The sequence below is a fragment of the Felis catus genome, chromosome B1 (assembly GCF_018350175.1).
Source record: "Felis catus isolate Fca126 chromosome B1, F.catus_Fca126_mat1.0, whole genome shotgun sequence".
NCBI classification, from domain to species: Eukaryota; Metazoa; Chordata; class Mammalia; order Carnivora; family Felidae; genus Felis; species Felis catus.
The window spans coordinates 116,776,359-116,794,223 of NC_058371.1; the positions used below are offsets into that span (position 1 = coordinate 116,776,359).

Genomic DNA, 17,865 nt, shown 5'->3' on the forward strand with positions numbered 1-17,865 from the left:
CTGTCTAAATGGAAATATAATCCCAATTCTGTCTTTTTTACTTATAGATTAGAACTGGTGGGTTATTAAAACTGAAAACTCTTGGGGTGCCTGGGTGGCTCACTTGGTTAAGTGTCCAACTTTGGCTCAGGTCATAATCTCACAGCTCGTGAGTTCGAGCCCTGTGTCAAGCTCTCTGCTGTCAGCACAGAGCCTGCTTCAGATCCTTTGTCTCCCTCTTTCTCTGCCCTTCCCTCCCTCTCTCTCTTTCAAAATCAAATAAACATTAAAAAAAAAAAAAAAAAACAACCTGAAAACTCTTAAGGACCTGATGCATGGGAGAGGATATAGAATATACACATTAACCACTAAATAAGCAGCCTCCATGTTGTTTGCAATATGCTGGCTGATAGTAAGATTCCCACTTTATTCCTAATTTTATGTCAATGGGGATGGTGAAAGAGACATTTAATATAGGTACTTTTGCTTAAAAATCAATTTCTACAATAATTTTACATTAGCAATACGTGTCATACTTTTTAAAAACTCAGTTCAAAGCATTAGAAGTTAACATGTAAAGGTTAAATCATGTTCAAATTACGAAAATATTTTATGAAATGGAAAATTTTGTCTTAAAGGAGAATATTTTTTTTGAGAAAGACAGAGGGAGAGAGTGAGTGCAAGTGAATGAGGGGCAGAAAGAGAAAGAGAATCTAAGGGCAGAGGAAGAAAGAGAGAGAGAGAAAAGGGGCTCACCCGAAGTGGGGCTCGTGTTTTACCTAAAGCGGGGCTCATGCTCACCCCATGCAGGACACAAGCTTACTGGATCTGGGACTCGAACTCACAAACCATTAGATTGTGACCTGAGCTGAAGTCATATGCTTAACAAATGAGCCACCCAGGTGCCCAGGAGTAGAATAATCTTGTAGATAGTCCTATCAAAGTATACTTGCTTACCAGTAACAACTTAAAAATAACTATATAATTTTCTATTATCAGGGAACAGCAGAATTTTGCCCCAGTGTTGCTATTCATTGCTATTCCTCCCATATGGTTGCTATCCTAACTACTAGAAGATGCTGGAAAATGACTTAAAGAAGGGAAATCATAAGAGGTGTGCATTTTAATTTATTTCTTTCAAGATGAATTCCTAAACTTTCTGGAGAGGGCTTTATCAGGCACCTTCCATGACGAAGCACTGGGGCTATTGGGTTAGCTTTGCAAACTAATGTGCACTGAGAAGGAAAAGCTTGGAGCAGGATGGCCACTCTATTTACTACTGTTTGCATCTTTGACTTTATTCTGTTCAATAGAACAGTGTATTTTCCCAAGCTCTTCTAATTTTGACCTCTGGTATTCCAAAACTTGAGTTAGCAAAATTGACTTCTCTTTTATATTGTTGGCCTTATTCCTTTGGCTAAATATCCCTGCTCTAGGTTCGGCTCTATGTTTCTGATTCAAGCCTAGTAACTTAACTTTCATTCCTGACCATGAACTTGATTGTGATTTTTGTCATTTGAAATGCCACTCCATCACCTCAATGTTTGGTAATGCAAGCATAAATGTTCTGCACCATAGTCACTACCTGAACTGCTTCATAACCCAAGATGACTTAAGGGAGCAAAATAAACATAACAGAAATAATATCAAGGCTTTGGAAAAGAAAGATTAAACCCTAAAAGAAACCGCAGATCCAAGAAAAATACAAGGGAAAATATTGTGAGAATTAGTTTACATGTAAATGCCAAAAGAGAAAAATGGAATCATAGAATATGGGTAATAAAAAAAGGCTGAATATACAAGTTTTCCCCTATTTTAAACTAAGAACAGAATTCTTCAGTAGTATTAGGTAAACTTACTCAGTAGTAGTTAATAGATGCCCTGCCTGAATGGAGAGGGCAGAAAAAAATCCCTCTCAATTAAAAATACTTCAGCATCAATTGATCCTAATTAGGTAAATAGCATGTAAATTAAACTAAAATCAAACACAAACTAGCTGAAACTGGATGTTTGGACAATGCTCTAAAATCAGCTTCATACAGGTAAATCCAATTTTATATTTGTTTTGTTGAATTTGAAAGCAGGTACTCATCTTCTCTATCACTTTGTTTTATTTTCTTTGTACCATTATTATTTTATTTATATATGTATGTATATATATATATGTGTGTATATGTATATATACATATATATGTGTGTATATGTATATATACATATATATATGTGTATATATACACATACACATATATATGTATGTGTGTGTGTGTATATATATATGTATATATATATATATATATATATATATATATATATATGTATAATATGTTTACTTGTTCATTTCCATCTTCCCCTAGTAGAATATTAACTCCATGAGGTCCGGGACTTTATCTGTTTTGTTCATCACTCTATCTCCAGTGCCTGATATATACAGTAGGCTTTCAATAAGTTTCTCAAATGAATAAATGAATGATGTGGCATTTGGATTCCATTCTTACAAAATTAAAAACAAAGTTATCTGAGAGGAGCAAGAAGCCACAAATACCAACAGTATTTCATCATATGTATCAAATGACTGGTCTAATGACTGGCATTGTTAATAAAGGGGAGGGTCAGGAGCAAGAGAATTTAGAAATCTAAATTAGAAATCTAGAAATCTAGTCTAATGACTAGAAAAAAAAAGTTGATGTTTTCTCCCCACTGAGCTCTGTGGGTAGTATGCACACATATGACATTTAAAATGTTAATCAACATCTAAAGTTACTTTGGTTTCTAATCTTACCTTTAAGAAAATGCCAATTAATACCACCTAACTTACTGGTGGAGCACTGGCCTCCAAATAGATTTTCATTAGAAATCTTTTCTCATTTGTCAGTAGAGATACCTGAAGTCTTGATGATACATGAGAACAAAATCTGATATCTGATTCCTTTTTAGGGGGAAGGGTGAAACACTTCCAAGCAAGAAAAATGCAGCTCTTGAAAGCCAAGTGGAAAGCTGAGGAGAGCTATAGCTTCCCATGTTCACTCTAATATTATTTTCACCTTGTTCTTTTTTCCAGAGAGAATACACACACACACACACACACACACACACACACACACACACACACACTCATACTAGGAAAGAAAATTTTCCATTTATATTCTCCCACAACACTGAATAGCTACCTTCCGTAATCTTATAAGGAACAGAGAAGCACAGACATAATGATAAAATATTTTTGATTTAATAATACCCAACATAATGTAATTAGTATCTTAAGTGGCTATTTAATTATAAAATATAGCTGGCAAGATTTTTTAGTGTTTTAATACTGGAACTTCTAATATTTGAAGGGAATCACAGGAGCAATTTGAAATTAATCATAAGAACGACTGCTAAATTTTAGCAACTCAAAATTAAAAGTCCTAATAATTACGAACACTTAATGAGAGTTCACCATGTGCCCAACACTGCTCACACTTCACTCAAATTGTCACTTATTCCTCATACTGATCCTACTAGATAGGTAGTATTATCTCTATTTCACAGATAAGAAGATGCAGACAGATATTAATTACTCGCCCAGGAGCATAATGATAGTAAGAAATGGAATAGGAATGCAAGCCTAGGCAATTTCATAGACTGAAACTTACAGTAACATATACACTCTCGATAACCCTTACCAAAAAATGATGAATACAGGGCAAGAGCACGATATCTGCCAGAGTGAAGTACAGGCCTTCTGCAAACACATGCTCCAGAGGCGGAAGGTCAGACACTTTTGCTTTTCTGATGTGAGAAGGCTCCCTGTTGGTAGTAGCTGGTTCTTCGTACACTGCGAGCTTTGAGAATGCCACTTGCAGTTCCAGGCTCTTGGATGAAGAGTCCAACTCTTCAGATGTTTCTTGTCTAAGGACCCTGCTCTTAGCATGGGCAGGCCCAACCCCAGCAGCCTTCTGTTGCTTCAGCTTCTGGCGACGGAGTTTGTCATCATTATGCACTCTAACGGGCTCACTGAGCTTTCTCTCTAGCTGCAGTATTTCTGCAGGGATAGTTGGGTGCTGGTCAGAAGACTCTTTGAGAAAATTCTCAATAGCTAAAGGGATGGTGAGTTCGCATAGCCTGGTCCACTGACTAACCTGCAAGACAAAACAAAACAAGAGATTAAAGGATTCTTTACTGTCAACATAGCTTGAAGAAAACTTTCTGTTGGGAAATAAGACTGGTTTTGACAATTTAAGCCTTGAGCTAAACCATCCCTGGGCTAGGCTTTTATGCTAGTACAGTGCTTCAAAAGTGACAACACTAAACAATGGTCATGCATTCCTATACCTAGGAATACATGCTCACCTCAAGCATCCTCTTACTGAATAAATCCTTCCTTCTCAAAGCCTTCAAAGTCTATCCATCCCTAAAAAGTACAATTTTCAAAGCAGTGGTACTAGAGCTCCTGTTCATGTGTAAAGTTTCGTTTAAAAATTCTCAATATTAAAAAAAAAAAAAGAGAGAGAGGTTAGAGTGGGAGAGAGCTGAAGCATAAGAGACTCTTCAAAACTGAAAACAAACTGAGGGCTGATGGGGGGTGGGAGGGAGAGGAGGGTGGGTGATGGGTATTGAAGAGGGCATCTTTTGGGATGAGCACTGGGTGTTGTACAGAAACCAATTTGACAATAAATTTCATATATTTAAAAAAATAAATAAAAATTAAAAAATAAAACAAAAAATAAAAATTTTCAATGTAATTAAAACAAAAGATTTTTTTAAAAAGTAATTCTCTAGAAATAATGTCTCCAAACCTCACAAATTAAATCTTAAATTCTTATTTCTCAACATTGCACTGAAATATTGGCATACATGAAGGGCTACTTTACTTCCTTGCTTACTATAGGTTTTTTTTTTTTTTTAATTTTTTTTTTCAACGTTTATTTATTTTTGGGACAGAGAGAGACAGAGCATGAACGGGGGAGGGGCAGAGAGAGAGGGAAACACAGAATCGGAAACAGGCTCCAGGCTCTGAGCCATCAGCCCAGAGCCTGACGCGGGGCTCGAACTCCCGGACCGCGAGATCGTGACCTGGCTGAAGTCGGACGCTCAACCGACTGCGCCACCCAGGCGCCCCTGTAGGTTTTTTAAACAAACGCAATTTTAGCCTCCTACAGAAGTTAAAATAAATGCTCGACTGAATGTGTTATCGTTTTATGGCTTTAAATAACATAAAGGGCATTATACTTACTTCAGCACAGGCTTTCAAGCAAGTCTTCTTAAAACCCAGAAGTTCCAAAATTTCCTTCTTTGAGGGGTCAGCTTCATACGATTTCTGGATTATGTGTCTCAGTACAACAGCAAGTCCTGCTCTACAGAAATTGTCTGGTTTTTCTACTACTGCAGGTAAACAGCAATTCTGGACTATTGCTGGAAGTTCTTGCTTTGAAATAATCTGTATTTCAACATCCTGGGGCACTACATTTTTTAGTGAAATATCTGTGCTTTCTTTTGTGAGGACTAAGCCAACTTTGAAGATTTTGCAGTCACAGTATGATAACAAAAATAAAGTTACAGATGTATGAAGAGGAAAGATGCATCCTTCCATTTGGTGAGAAAAGTCCAAGTACAGATATTCTTCTGTAAGACTTTTCTTAATGCCTTTCATTTTCCTCTTTCATTGGGTCACCTGAAGCATAAATAAAAGTGGTTAATAGACCTTAGAATATAGTAATTTAGAAGCTGAAATAAAAGATGAATATTTTAAAACTTTTTCTAGAAATCAGCAAGGATTTGTGATAGGTACAATTCTACAAGAATTTGTTCCTGGACTGAATAAATGGCTTCCAAAAGAAAGATTTCCATCCCGTGCAATTAACTAGTCTTAGAGGTGATTTTACACCCATCTAAAATAACCATACCCCAGGTGCTCTGCAGTAGAACCCTCCCAATCAAGTACTTTGGGGTCTCACTACAGGTAAGAATAAAAAATGAATAGAATAGGAAATAAGAAGTAACCAAGAATACTGGGAGCTGTCTGGAGAAGCTTTGGCCATGCTGGGCCTCCAAATAGCTGCTGTTTTATGACTCTACGATATAATAATTGGAGAAGGGGGATAGATATTCATTCCCTCATGAGAAATAAATTCTCCTAAAGTGAGTTTTGATTATGATGAGCGTGCTGAATCACAACAGAAAAAGATTTGAAGTTTCCCCATAACTCAGATGTTGACAACCAAGATATCTCAAAGTTAACATGTCCAAAATCATTCACCCCCACACCCTAAATCTGCTCCTCATGTATCCTCCCCGTCTCAGTTATGAGCACCATCCTTCTAGTGGTTCAGCCAAATACCTGAAGTCATTCTTAATTACTCTTTTCTTTAACACCTCCATAACCAATCCATTAAAAACTTACTTTGGTTCCTCAACATATATCTCAAATCTGTTTATTTCCACACCATCTTCATTGTTTCCACTGTGATCCAAGCCACAATCACCTCTCTTCTGTATTACAGCAAAATCTTCTAACCTTGCTTTCCATCCTACCTCCCCCTCTGTTCTATTCTCAACATAGTATCCAAAGTGATCCTGTTAAAAATGGAGTAAGATCATGTCACTACTCTACTCAAACACTCCATAGCCTCCCATCCTATTCAGAAAAAAGGCAAATCTCCTTACAATGGCCTACAAAGATCTCCTTGATCTGATCACTCAATGCCCCAGCCAGAGTGGCTTGTTATTCCTTTAAAACCCTGGATACACTCCCGCCTTTGCAGTGGGTTCCAGTGCCTGGAATACTCCCTCATCTCCTTCAAATATTTACTTAAATGTCAACTTCTTATTGAGATGATCTCTGGCTGCTGTATTTAAATTGAAAACCCCAACCCCCATCCTCCCTGAAAAAAACCTTTCTGTGCTTTTCTCCACACTTAGCACTGTGGTAGTATACTATATATTTTGTTTCCCACAGAGAGAATGTTCCATGAGAGCAGAAATTTTGTTTTGTGTACTGCTCTGCCTAAAACAGAACCTGAAGATAGATAGATTAGATAGATAGATAAAATCAAGAAGTATTTGTTGAATGAATGCATGGATACATACACACACTGGTTATTTTAAAGATGCAAACATACACAATCTTGAGATCAAATTATTGATGGGTGTTTTCAAGTCATACTCTTTAAGAATATTGTCAATTATGATGACTCTTTGTTTGATTTCTACATTTCCTGGGTCTAAAATTCCCGTGTTCTAATCCATAAATCACAATTCCAAACTTAACACTAGATGGCACTCTTTAAAAGCATTCACGATGGAAGGCTGTCATAGGAAGATGGTAGAGGAAAAATTATTTTAAAAGCCTTTAAAGAGTACACCTGAAACTTTCTTTTAAGTGTACTCTGAAATATTAGTGTACTCTGAAATTTAGGAAATCTTAAAAAATACTAAATTTCGTAAATTTCCTTTTTTAATTGAAAGCAAAACAAATATTTTTAAGTGTCTTGGTCCTCAGCTTTTTTGTTAAAGAGCTAATAATTCATTATAACAAAGCAATATAGTAAGTAAAGTGTTGTCTTGGAGAAACTTTTGATAATGCAAGTAATCACTACTATTTTATTTTGTATTTCTTTTATTAAAACATAACAGATCTGCACAATGTTTTGTTACTTCTTTAAAAGATTATCTAGGGAAAAATTATTTCATGTGATTTAGAAGCAACAACTTTTTAACCCATGGAAACCATTTTCTCCCAAGCTTAATTAGCTTTTTTTTTTAATTTTTTTTTTTTTGCACCTGCAGTTTGCTTTAAAACAAACTATTAAAGGGTGCTTATTAAAGCTCACAGGCAAAAGAAACCACCTTTTCTAGGAAACTAATCATTTCTTTAAGGAGTTTGTTCCTGTAAATCTACCGCTGGTAATTTACTGATCTTAATTCTCTCTGCTGATAGTGTGATACTATACAGAAGATCCCTAAATGCTTCAAGAAGCAGATTTGAAAGAAAACATGATTGATTTCCTCATTTGCCCAGCAGTCTAGGAAATATAATTATGAGACTAGTCCCGCTCTTTAAAAAATAAAAATAAAAACAAAACTGAAAACAATGTCATGCTCTTTTACAACTTGTAATTTAGAAATTAAAAAATTAGAGTACATGTATTATTTGCTACTTTCCAAGGCATATAGAATAAGTACCTTGAGAATAGGCTTTTTTACATATTTTATAAACTTTTGTCACTGTGAGCACTTAATAAATGCTAAATGTCAACAAAACAGAATAGCAATAACCTGCCCATGGAGAGATCTAAAAATTAATGAGATGCCGGAGAGAAAATGCAAAGTACTGTTGATTCTTAACATAATTTATTTTTCCAATATAGATGTTGGTGTGTTGTGTTCCCCCCCCCGCCCCCGGGAGATTAAAAATGTTACTTAATGATCTTGGAGTTAAAAAATTACTCTCCCTGGGCAATTTCTTCCCATTAAGTACTAATGTAATTTCTAAAATAAATATTAAGTATTAGCAAACCTGTACAAATTTGATGTATGTTTTTGGCTTGTACTATGTGTTTTTCAAGACAGTAGAACACAGTTTTTAAGTTTGCAAACATCATAGGCAAGAGAAAACCCTCTTCTCTTTTTTTCTTCTCCATTTCTACCTAGAGATTCCTTACATAATTATTTTTATGTCATGAGCTTTAAAAAGGTAGGTACTATAGAATCATCTTTGGGGTTTCCGGGGTTCCTGGGGCAGCTCCTGTTACTCCATTATTACGTTCCTGCCAAGCACAGAAGTAGTGTCATTTGCTCAGCCTGGACAGGTGCCACACTCTAACTACTCCTGAGACAGAGAAAATAGCTGACAAAAACCACAGACTTGGCTGCTAAACAGAGCTGATGGAGGGTACATCTCTTCCCTGGATATGCCAGTTTGTTTGGGAATGCTGCTGAGGAAATAACAAGGGGAAAGAAAATATTTAAGCCTGATTTCATTACTTGTGACTCTTCATAGATATTTTTAAACATAACTGAAGCAGTCACAGGTTTAACATTTTAGGCATTTACCTTTATTTTTTTTTCTTTGCATTCTCATTCTAATTAACATATCGTGGTCTTGATAAATTGAAGTATGTCACATATGAAAAGGTAAATGAGTTTCATGGGGTTTTTAAACTCTAAAAGCATTTTACTACTTCACTTCATGCATGTGTATATATAAAGAGAAAGAAAAAATATAATAAATGTATTGAAAATAAGCATACTTGTTCAGAAGCTGAAAAAAAGTTTGAAAGTTTTGTGCTTAAAATTCAAGACTGGATCTATGGCAACTAAATAGTACATAATGGATACATAGGTAAGTTATATATTACATAATAGGTAAAGACCAAAAAGTACACCACTGTAACAAAATATTGTTTTTTTCATATAAGAAATTATCACTATGCATGGAATTTGATAGCTTAATAAATGTTAAATGAGTGAACAAAGAATATAATTCTAAATAATCCTACGTACATTTGATTGTCCACCAACTATGTGCTAAACACATACACCTTTTATACATTACTTCTAATCTTCACAATCCTTACAAGTACATTTTAGTTCCAACACATAGATAAGAACTATCCATCAATTCAAAAGCATTAATTGAATCTACAAAGGGATCTTATCTGCAAACATTCAGGAATAGCCATTTTTCTAATATAAATAGAACTGTTTTATAAATTTAAAATTTCATAAAGTGAAGCATATGGCAACTTTATTGCAGCAACAATTCCACCAAAGTGAAGCTCATCAGAAATTGTTATTCTAAGCAATTGTGCTGGTCTCAGTAATCCTTGATAAAAATCTGTTCTAATTTTTTTTTATGTTTATTTATTTATTTCTGAGAGAGAGGGAGACAGAGTGCAACCAGGGAGGGGAAGAGAGAGGGAAACACAGATCCTAAGCAGGCTCCAGGCTATGAGCTGTCAGCACAGAGCCTGACGTGGGGCTCGAACCCCCAAGAAACTTGAGATCGTGACCTGAGCCAAAGTTGGATGCTCAACCAACTGAGCCACCCAGGTGCCCCTAAAAACCCAGGTGCCCCTAAAGGCAATCATTTGACAAGATTTTTGGTAGTTCCTTCCTAATTCTCTTTTTTGGATCCTCCACAGACCTTAGTAATTTGTGGTTCAGTACTTTGGCCTATTCTTAACTACACTCACTCCTTTGATTACTGGCTTTCAAAGTTGTTTTTATTTTTTTAATTTTTTTTTAACATTTATTTATTTTTGAGAGACAGAGGCAGAGCATGAGCAGGGGGGAGGGAAAGAGAGAGAGATACAGAATCTGAAGAAGGCTCCAGGCTCTGAGCTATTTGTCAGCACAAAGCCCAACACGGGGCTCAAACCCACGAACTGCAAGACCATAACCTGAGCTGAAGTCCTACACTCAACCGACTGAGCCACCCAGGTGCCCCACTGGCTTTCAAAGTTTTAATTATGCCACACAATAAGACTTTTTTTTAATGCAACTCATTATACACTGAATAAAACTGAAACAAAAGAATCACAAAGAAATACCCTACTACATGGGATGTATCTGGTATTTTTAATTCTGTGCTTTTCTTCCTTCCTTTCATCCTTTTTTTTTTTTTAATTTTGGTTAGTATTCAGTAAACTGACTTCACGACCCATTAATGGGCCACAACTGACAATATAACAGTACTATTATTCTAGGTGACCTCCGGCACCATAGGTATAAATATCATCTATGACTCCCAATTTTTATCTCAGGGACACCCTTTCCCCTGAACTTCAGATTCCTATATTGTACTTGACATCTTCCCTTAGACATTTTTCTAAACCTGTTCTTCTCCCATTAGCAGTCCCTTATTGATAAAATGGCAACACCATTCACCCAGATGCTCAGGCCCTTAATTCTGAAGTCTCACTCAACTTGTTTTTTCTCTCTAACCTACCATTTCTACTTTTGAAATATATGCTAAATCCAACTTCTTAGCACCTCTACCACTATCAACTAACCTAAGTCATCACCACCTCTTATAAAGACTACTACAAACATCTATTAACTATTTTCTTCCACTCTCCACACATCAGTCCACTCTCCAATTGTCAGAATGATCCTTTAAACACATAAATCAGATCACACCCCCTGCTCACAACCATCCAGTGGCTCCCCGAAACACTTGAAATCCAAATTTCCTATCATGGCCTATAGTTTGCCATGACCTTAACTATCCTTTTTCTGACCTGATCCCTTACCTCTGCTCCCTGTTGCCCACCGACTCCTCTCCAGTTCTCTCTGCTGTTCTTGAAAGAAGCCAGGAATGCTCCACTGGAGAATTTTTTCGTGTCTGCTCTTCCTTAGGCCTAGTTTGCTCCTTCACTTCATTGAGGTGTCTGAATATTAATTCAAGAACAGACCTTCCCTGACAACCTGAATTGAAAAAGGACTCCCATTACCTCCTAGCCCCTTATCCTTTTCCTTTTTTTAATTTAATTTTTTTTAGAGAGAGCAAGCTAGCGCCTGAGTTGGGGAGAGGGGCAGAGGGACAGCAAGAGAATCTTAAGCAGGCTCCACGCTCAGCACAGACCCAACACGTGGGGCTCGGTCATGAGATCGAGAGGCTTGATCTCAGGACCCTAAGATCATGACCTAAAGCCGAAATCAAGAGTTAGGACACTCAACAGAGCCACCCAGGTGCCCCCCCTTTTTTTTTTTTTTGCTTTATAGCACTTATTACCTGACCTTCTATCTCCAATGCTTATCAGTACTCAAACTTTAGTTTAAGAAATGAATGAATGTACATAAATGAGTATCAGTAATCGTTGTAATGACAATGCTATTAAGAACTTTAGTCTTGGTACATGAGCCTCATTCTTCTTGACACCATTAAATCAAAATGAGGAAACAAGAGGACCTTGGTGAGCTGAATTGGAATAAGTGTAACTAGAATCCATCCAAACTTATAGTTTTTGTGTATACTGCTACTCAGTCAAGAGAGCTAGGAGCTGAAATGGATTCTATACACTTAATAAGTAGAATATTTATACACCAAGAAATATAAAGTAATGGATAAGAGCCTAGACTCTCTGGAGGTGACTAACGGGGTTCAAATCCTGGTTCTGATATTTAATAGCAATATAACTTTTCTGTGCCTTTGCTTCCTCATTTATAAAATGGGGGCAATAACATCAGATTTACCGTATAGTATGCTGTGAGAACCTAACAATGCCTATCACATTAGTAAGCCTGTAAATAAATACCAGCTATTATTATTCATTTGTAATTTATCTCAAAATTTCTTATCCACTGATACTATTAAAAAACAAATTTTGACTGGCAATCCACAAATTATACTTTATACTTCCAAACTTCTCAAGAAAGGTAAGGGATTTTTATTGAATTGAAAAGCTTCCCCTCCCCCACCCTCCCATAAAAAATCTGTTACTGAGGCGAAAAGCCACAAAGTCACCAAATGGTTGAATGTGTAATACCCTAACTTGCATGTTAACTGTTTATATCGTACAAAATAAATAGTTCACCACAGTTTACAGGTATGAAATTACAAATTCATTTTTCTTAAAGATTAAAATTTAAACCCTTTTAATTCCTTACTACATCAAATGTTCAACATTATGAATATTAGAGCTTAGCTTGTGTTTTATGCATTTCACAAAATAACACAATTTGGTTGCAAATCCTATCCCATTTTCTTACTATCTATATGTATAAAAAAGCTTGCTCATACAGGGTTAGACAGCAGCTAATTACCTTAGACACTAAAGGTTAAAAAAGGAAAGAAAAAACCCAAGCTGCTTCAGTCCTCATTACATTATGTACCATGGGGATACATATAGTTAAGTCCTAGAGGACAAAGTTCAATAATTAAAATTAGCTGTTTTCTTATCTGGGTAAGAAGTGCAGAAAAACCGTTGAAAAGTGAAAAAGCTTACTGTCACTTTAGCCATAAGGGAAGTATGTCAGCTCTCTGTGAATCAGGGAATCGTCTTCTGCTACAGAATCATAATGCTTGCAGCTATGTCTGACCTCATAATTAAGGGAGATCACAGCATAAAATGCAAGCCTGGGGCGCTTTGGGTGACTCAGTCGGTTGAGCGTCTGACTTCGGGTCAGGTCATGATCTCACAGTTCGTGGGTTCCAGCCCAGCACAGGGCTATGTGCTGACAGCTCAGAACCTGGAGACTGCTTCAGATTCTGTGTCTCACTCTCCCTCTCTGCCCTTCCCCGACTTGTGTCCTCTCTTTCTCTCTCAAAAAATAAGTAAGTAAACATCAAAACAAACAAACAAACAAAAAAGCCAGCAAGCCTGAAATAAAATTACTGAATCCCCACAGCAAACAATATCTAGGCTTGTTATGATCTAAATGGTTTAAAACCTTGTATTCTAAGTACTAATCATAACAGGATTCAGTGGGCTACTTTAAATACCTTAAGATAAAAACTTATACTAAGGAATTGTGTATACTACAGATGTTTTAGTTGACTGGTCTATAGAATTTGTTAAGTTTCAAGGTCTGCTAAATTGTTCCTATTATAGAAAGGCTGATTGGATACTCAGTACTTATTATTTCAAATCAAGGGTAATAACCAAAGCTACATACTAAACACAGGGTTGTTGTTTTTAAACTTTGACAGGCCCACTATTACAGAAGTTCAAGTTTGAGCTTTGCTTAAAGCAGATAAACATGTAGAAGTGTAAAAAAATAAATAGAAGAACTGATAAAGCAATTCTCAAATCTCATTGATTTCTTCTCAGACTTATTTTTAAAGTTAGACCTTTTAAAATAATGTCTTCAGGTATAACTCAAACATAATTTCACATGAGTATGCTTAAAGCAATCCTCTTAGTAAACTCCCCACCAGGGATTTAAAAAAAAAAAAAAAAAAAAACTCACATAGCTTAAAGTTTGATTTATTAAATATGACAGCAAATCATTCGGTTGTATTTACAACAAAGAATTTATTTTCACAATATTTAAATGACCATGTTTACAATTGCCACGTCACTAACTCGTGCCAGCTTTTTTTCTCCTTTAATATTGTTTCTATAGATAAGCTTGGAAAAGCAGTATTTTGTTAAATCATTAATTTAGCACAAGATATACTATTAAATGCTGGAATTTCCTTGACATTCAAGAATTTATAACAAGAAATGGAATCCTGGGATTAAGAATAAAAGGAAAAAGACAAGGCACCTAATCTCAAACCAGGTAGAGTTGGATGGGAAGTACGGGCGTTTCTAAAGCCAAAGCAGTTTCCGTGCCAGTTAAACTCAAACTTTCCATACAGAAGTTTTAAACCGAACTGAAACAGTTTTGCTAGTGTAACAGAAACAAATGCCCCCCCCCCCCCCCCCCAGCAAATCCTTTGGAGCAACTGTTAGGCAGTATTCACATACAACTGTTTTCTCCAACCAGGAAGGCATGGAATGGAAAACAAAATGCCAAAGAGAAAAAAAAGTTAGAGCGTGCCAAAAGGTCTTAAAACTACACTTCGCAGCAAAAGGCAAACGACTCCACAGACTGCTGCAAACAGAAGCTGCTCCATTCCCCCATCAGCAGAGGAAGCCACGGGAATGGCCCTGGGAAATCTGAGAAGGGGCCCGGAGCCTCCACCAGCACCCTCAGAAGCTGTGGCTGTCAAAGAGGTTGAGGGACCCCAGCACTGGAGAGACATCGGACACTAAGTCCACGCCCTTGCCCTTCCCACCACCTCCTCTCCATCCCGCATCGTCAGCCCAGTCGCCTCCGGATGCAAAGAGTAGTCAGGGGGATCGGGGGACTGCGAAGCCGGCGGCCTGAGCGCCCTCTTTACCTGGTCGCAGAGGCGCGGCCAGGCACGGAGGGTGAGCGTGTCAGCGACACGAGCCGCCTGCGCCTTCCCGCCCCGCGCGAGCCAGGTTTCCGAGGCCGCTTCTGCGAGTCTTCGCCCAAGAGAGGCCACTGGCTGCCAGAGAGGCCGGGGGAGAAACAACAGGCACAGTGTCTTGGAAACAGCCCTGCCGGCCGTCATTCATAATCCGGCGGACCGGAAACCGGGGGGTAACGTCACTTCCTTCCGTCGCACAGCCAAAAAGTTTCCCTCCTCACACTGCTGCAGGAACCTTTTTTTCCCCCTCCTCGGAGCCGGCTAGTTCCGGGACCGGTTCGGAAGGGGCCTCCGGGAACGGACGGAGTAGCGGGGCGGAGCGGTGAGTTGTGACGAGCTGCCCGGCTCCCAGCCGCCTCTGGGAGGCTCGAGACCTCCGCGAGGGGCGAGGTGGGAGAGTAGTTCCCGTGGAGTCTTAGTTTCCTCGCTCTTTAGGGGGAAACTTCGTAATTTGCGGGCGGTCGCGTGCCCCAGGCTGACCGCTCTCTCCCTTCGGTGAGGGCTGTGCTTCCTCCGAGTCTGTTGCGGGTTCGCCTATCTAGGGCACGGCCCCAGGGACTAGGTCTCCAGAACCCCGTCTCGGACCTTCCTCGGAAGGTTTTGGCGACTTCTCTATGCAGCTCCCTCTTTCCGCCTCCCCCCTTCCTCGGGCTCCCTCAAAGACCTTCCCTCCGTGCTAGGCCTTCGGTGTGTCATGCTTTGATCAAAGGATTGAGATTCTTTTTTCTGAGTGTCCGCTGTCGCTTTTCAGCTAGTCCGTCACTTGGTTGGTTTGGAATCGTGGTCTTTCCGCTTTCCCTGCATTTCCGGACGTGTCCCTAAGATATCAGTATAACTCAAGGCCAAGAATTCAGTACAGGAATGAAACGGACAGCATCTTTAAAAAGATTTTTAGTAGAAGGTTGCAAGAGCCTCCAAAGACATAAAAAGGGCAAAGCAGTTTAGGAGATGGCAACCCTAATATTGCACTCGGTGTGAATAAGTTCAGTTTCCTTTATCTTGTGCACGTGCAGATGATCAACTTTGGGTGTGTGTGTGTGTGTGTGTGTGTGTGTGTGTGTGTGTGTGTGTTTTAAGATTGGCATGTAGGGTAAGAAATGAATATCCAACTTGGGTTGGAGAGATAACAGACGCCCTAGAAAATGACATTTAAACAAAACCTAGTTCATTCATTCAATATTTTTGAGAGTCTAAGTTTCAAACTATGTTAACTGCATAAGACCCTGCCCTCATGGAGTTACAGTCTAGCTGGATTAATGAATTTAAGCCAGGTAAAGGAGTAGGAAGAGAGTATTGCAGGTAGGAACACTGTACAGGTCTCTAGTCAAGACCGAGGTGGTTTTGTTTATTTTGCTTTTGCTTTTTTTTTTTTTTTTTTTTTTTTTTTAAATTTTTTTTTTTTTTTTCAACGTTTATTTATTTTCGGGACAGAGAGAGACAGAGCATGAACGGGCGAGGGGCAGAGAGAGAGGGAGACACAGAATCTGAAACAGGCTCCAGGCTCTGAGCCATCAGCCCAGAGCCCGACGCGGGGCTCGAACTCACGGACCGCGAGATCGTGACCTGGCTAAAGTCGGACGCTTAACCAACTGCGCCACCCAGGCGCCCCTGCTTTTGCTTTTTTGATGCTTGTGGGGCTTAGGGGTAAGTTAGGTGCATGGAAGATGGATTTGAGTTTCTTGTTGCTCTTTTTGTAAAGGGACTTCGTAAGTGGTTAGAATTGTGTAGAAAGAGAGAAAAGACCATTACACTTTACTTTGATCCCTAATAATTCTATAGCCATTATTTTTGGTACTTTGCAAAGTAGCAAAGTGATAGGCAAAAAGATAACTGTAGACTCTCCCTCATAAGGTACCCAGAGTTTTATAGGGAATATAACACTTGTGGGGGGAAAAAAAAGAGTATGATTCAAGGTAGAAAGTCCTAGTACCATGAGAAAGCACTACTAGATATCCTAGGAGGGAGAGATTATTAGTATTTGGGGTGGAGAAGGACATACCAGCCGAGAATAGAGTCCTCGTGAGAAGTAATATTTGAACATAGAATTTGGACATCTAAAAATAGGTAAAAAGCTTCCCAGACAGAAAAAGTGAGTAGAGGTGTCAAGGCCAGCTAATGGCTCTGCTGTAAAGAGAATCTGTATATGAAGATTTAAAGTTTTTGTGCCAGTTAATGAATTGTCTTTTTTAAATGGTAGGCCAAGAGATTAGGCTTTATTTTGAAGGCAGTAGGGAGTTTTAATTTTTGAAGAAGAAAAATAAGAAGGAAAGGAAAATATGTTTCAGGAACATTAATATGTGATTTAGGCCTCCGACCAGATTAACAGAAAGTTGTGTCGTTCATTGAAAAAAGTGCAGGACAAGGAACTTTCGGAGGAAGGTATTCATAATATCGATTTTAGTCATAACTAAATTGGGCAACCAGGTAGACATACCTACTCAGCAATTGGAAATGTGGGATTTGAGTTTAAGTGAGATTGGAGTGGTGAAAAATGTGAAACCATCTGCCTAAAGATGACAGTTAAAAACATGATAAATAGAAGATAACCAAGGAAGAAAGTGGAAGCAGAACTAAAAAAGATAGATGAGAACAGATACTTGGGCAATACCAAGAGTGACAGGGCTGAAAAGATGAACCAGAGTAAGAGTAGCCAGAGATAGAAGAGAAGAACCAGAAAAGTTAAGCGTAATCGAAATCACGGAGGAGAAAGTTTTTGAAAGAGGAAATGAGTACTGTGTATTCACTTGGCCAGCATTTAATGAATTCCCACTACCTGCCAGGTACTCTGCTAGGCACACAGTTAACAGCAGCGGGTAAGATCAATCCTGTGCTCATCCTCAGGGAATTTACATTCTAGTGAGAAAGACTGTTTACATAATTAACAGTATAGTAACTATTCCAAACTTCCAGGATGTTTGGGAACAGAATAACAGTAAGACTTCTTATTGTATTTGGGAAGTGTGGGGAAAAAAAAATACTGAGATGTGAAGGATGAATAAGATGGGTATGGGACACTTTCT

At 38.2% G+C, this 17,865-nt stretch overlaps 2 protein-coding genes across 5 annotated transcripts in view; one reads left to right on the forward strand and one right to left on the reverse strand.

Moving 5' to 3' along the window:
- Positions 1-14,926, reverse strand: part of GSTCD (glutathione S-transferase C-terminal domain containing) — a 130,950-nt gene extending 116,024 nt beyond the window's left edge. Inside the window, exons 1-4 of one of the 2 annotated variants that reach the window (XM_045056036.1) lie at positions 14,792-14,900; positions 11,214-11,388; positions 5,195-5,632; positions 3,645-4,100 (exon numbers count right to left, since the gene is read on the reverse strand). In XM_045056036.1, coding sequence (XP_044911971.1) covers positions 3,645-4,100; positions 5,195-5,611 — 873 coding nt within the window. In that variant the 5' untranslated portion in view covers positions 5,612-5,632; positions 11,214-11,388; positions 14,792-14,900. Of the gene's footprint in view, positions 1-3,644; positions 4,101-5,194; positions 5,633-11,213; positions 11,389-14,791 lie in introns of both variants that reach the window. The other variant, XM_006930933.4, reaches the window with a different exon arrangement.
- A 104-nt stretch (positions 14,927-15,030) lies between these two features.
- INTS12 (integrator complex subunit 12) overlaps positions 15,031-17,865 on the forward strand; it is a 36,834-nt gene continuing 33,999 nt past the window's right edge. For 2 of the 3 annotated variants that reach the window (XM_003985117.4, XM_011281806.3), the window contains exon 1: positions 15,031-15,167. The gene's annotated coding sequence lies outside the window, so the exon portion shown is untranslated. Of the gene's footprint in view, positions 15,236-17,865 lie in introns of all 3 variants that reach the window. The other variant, XM_006930934.5, reaches the window with a different exon arrangement.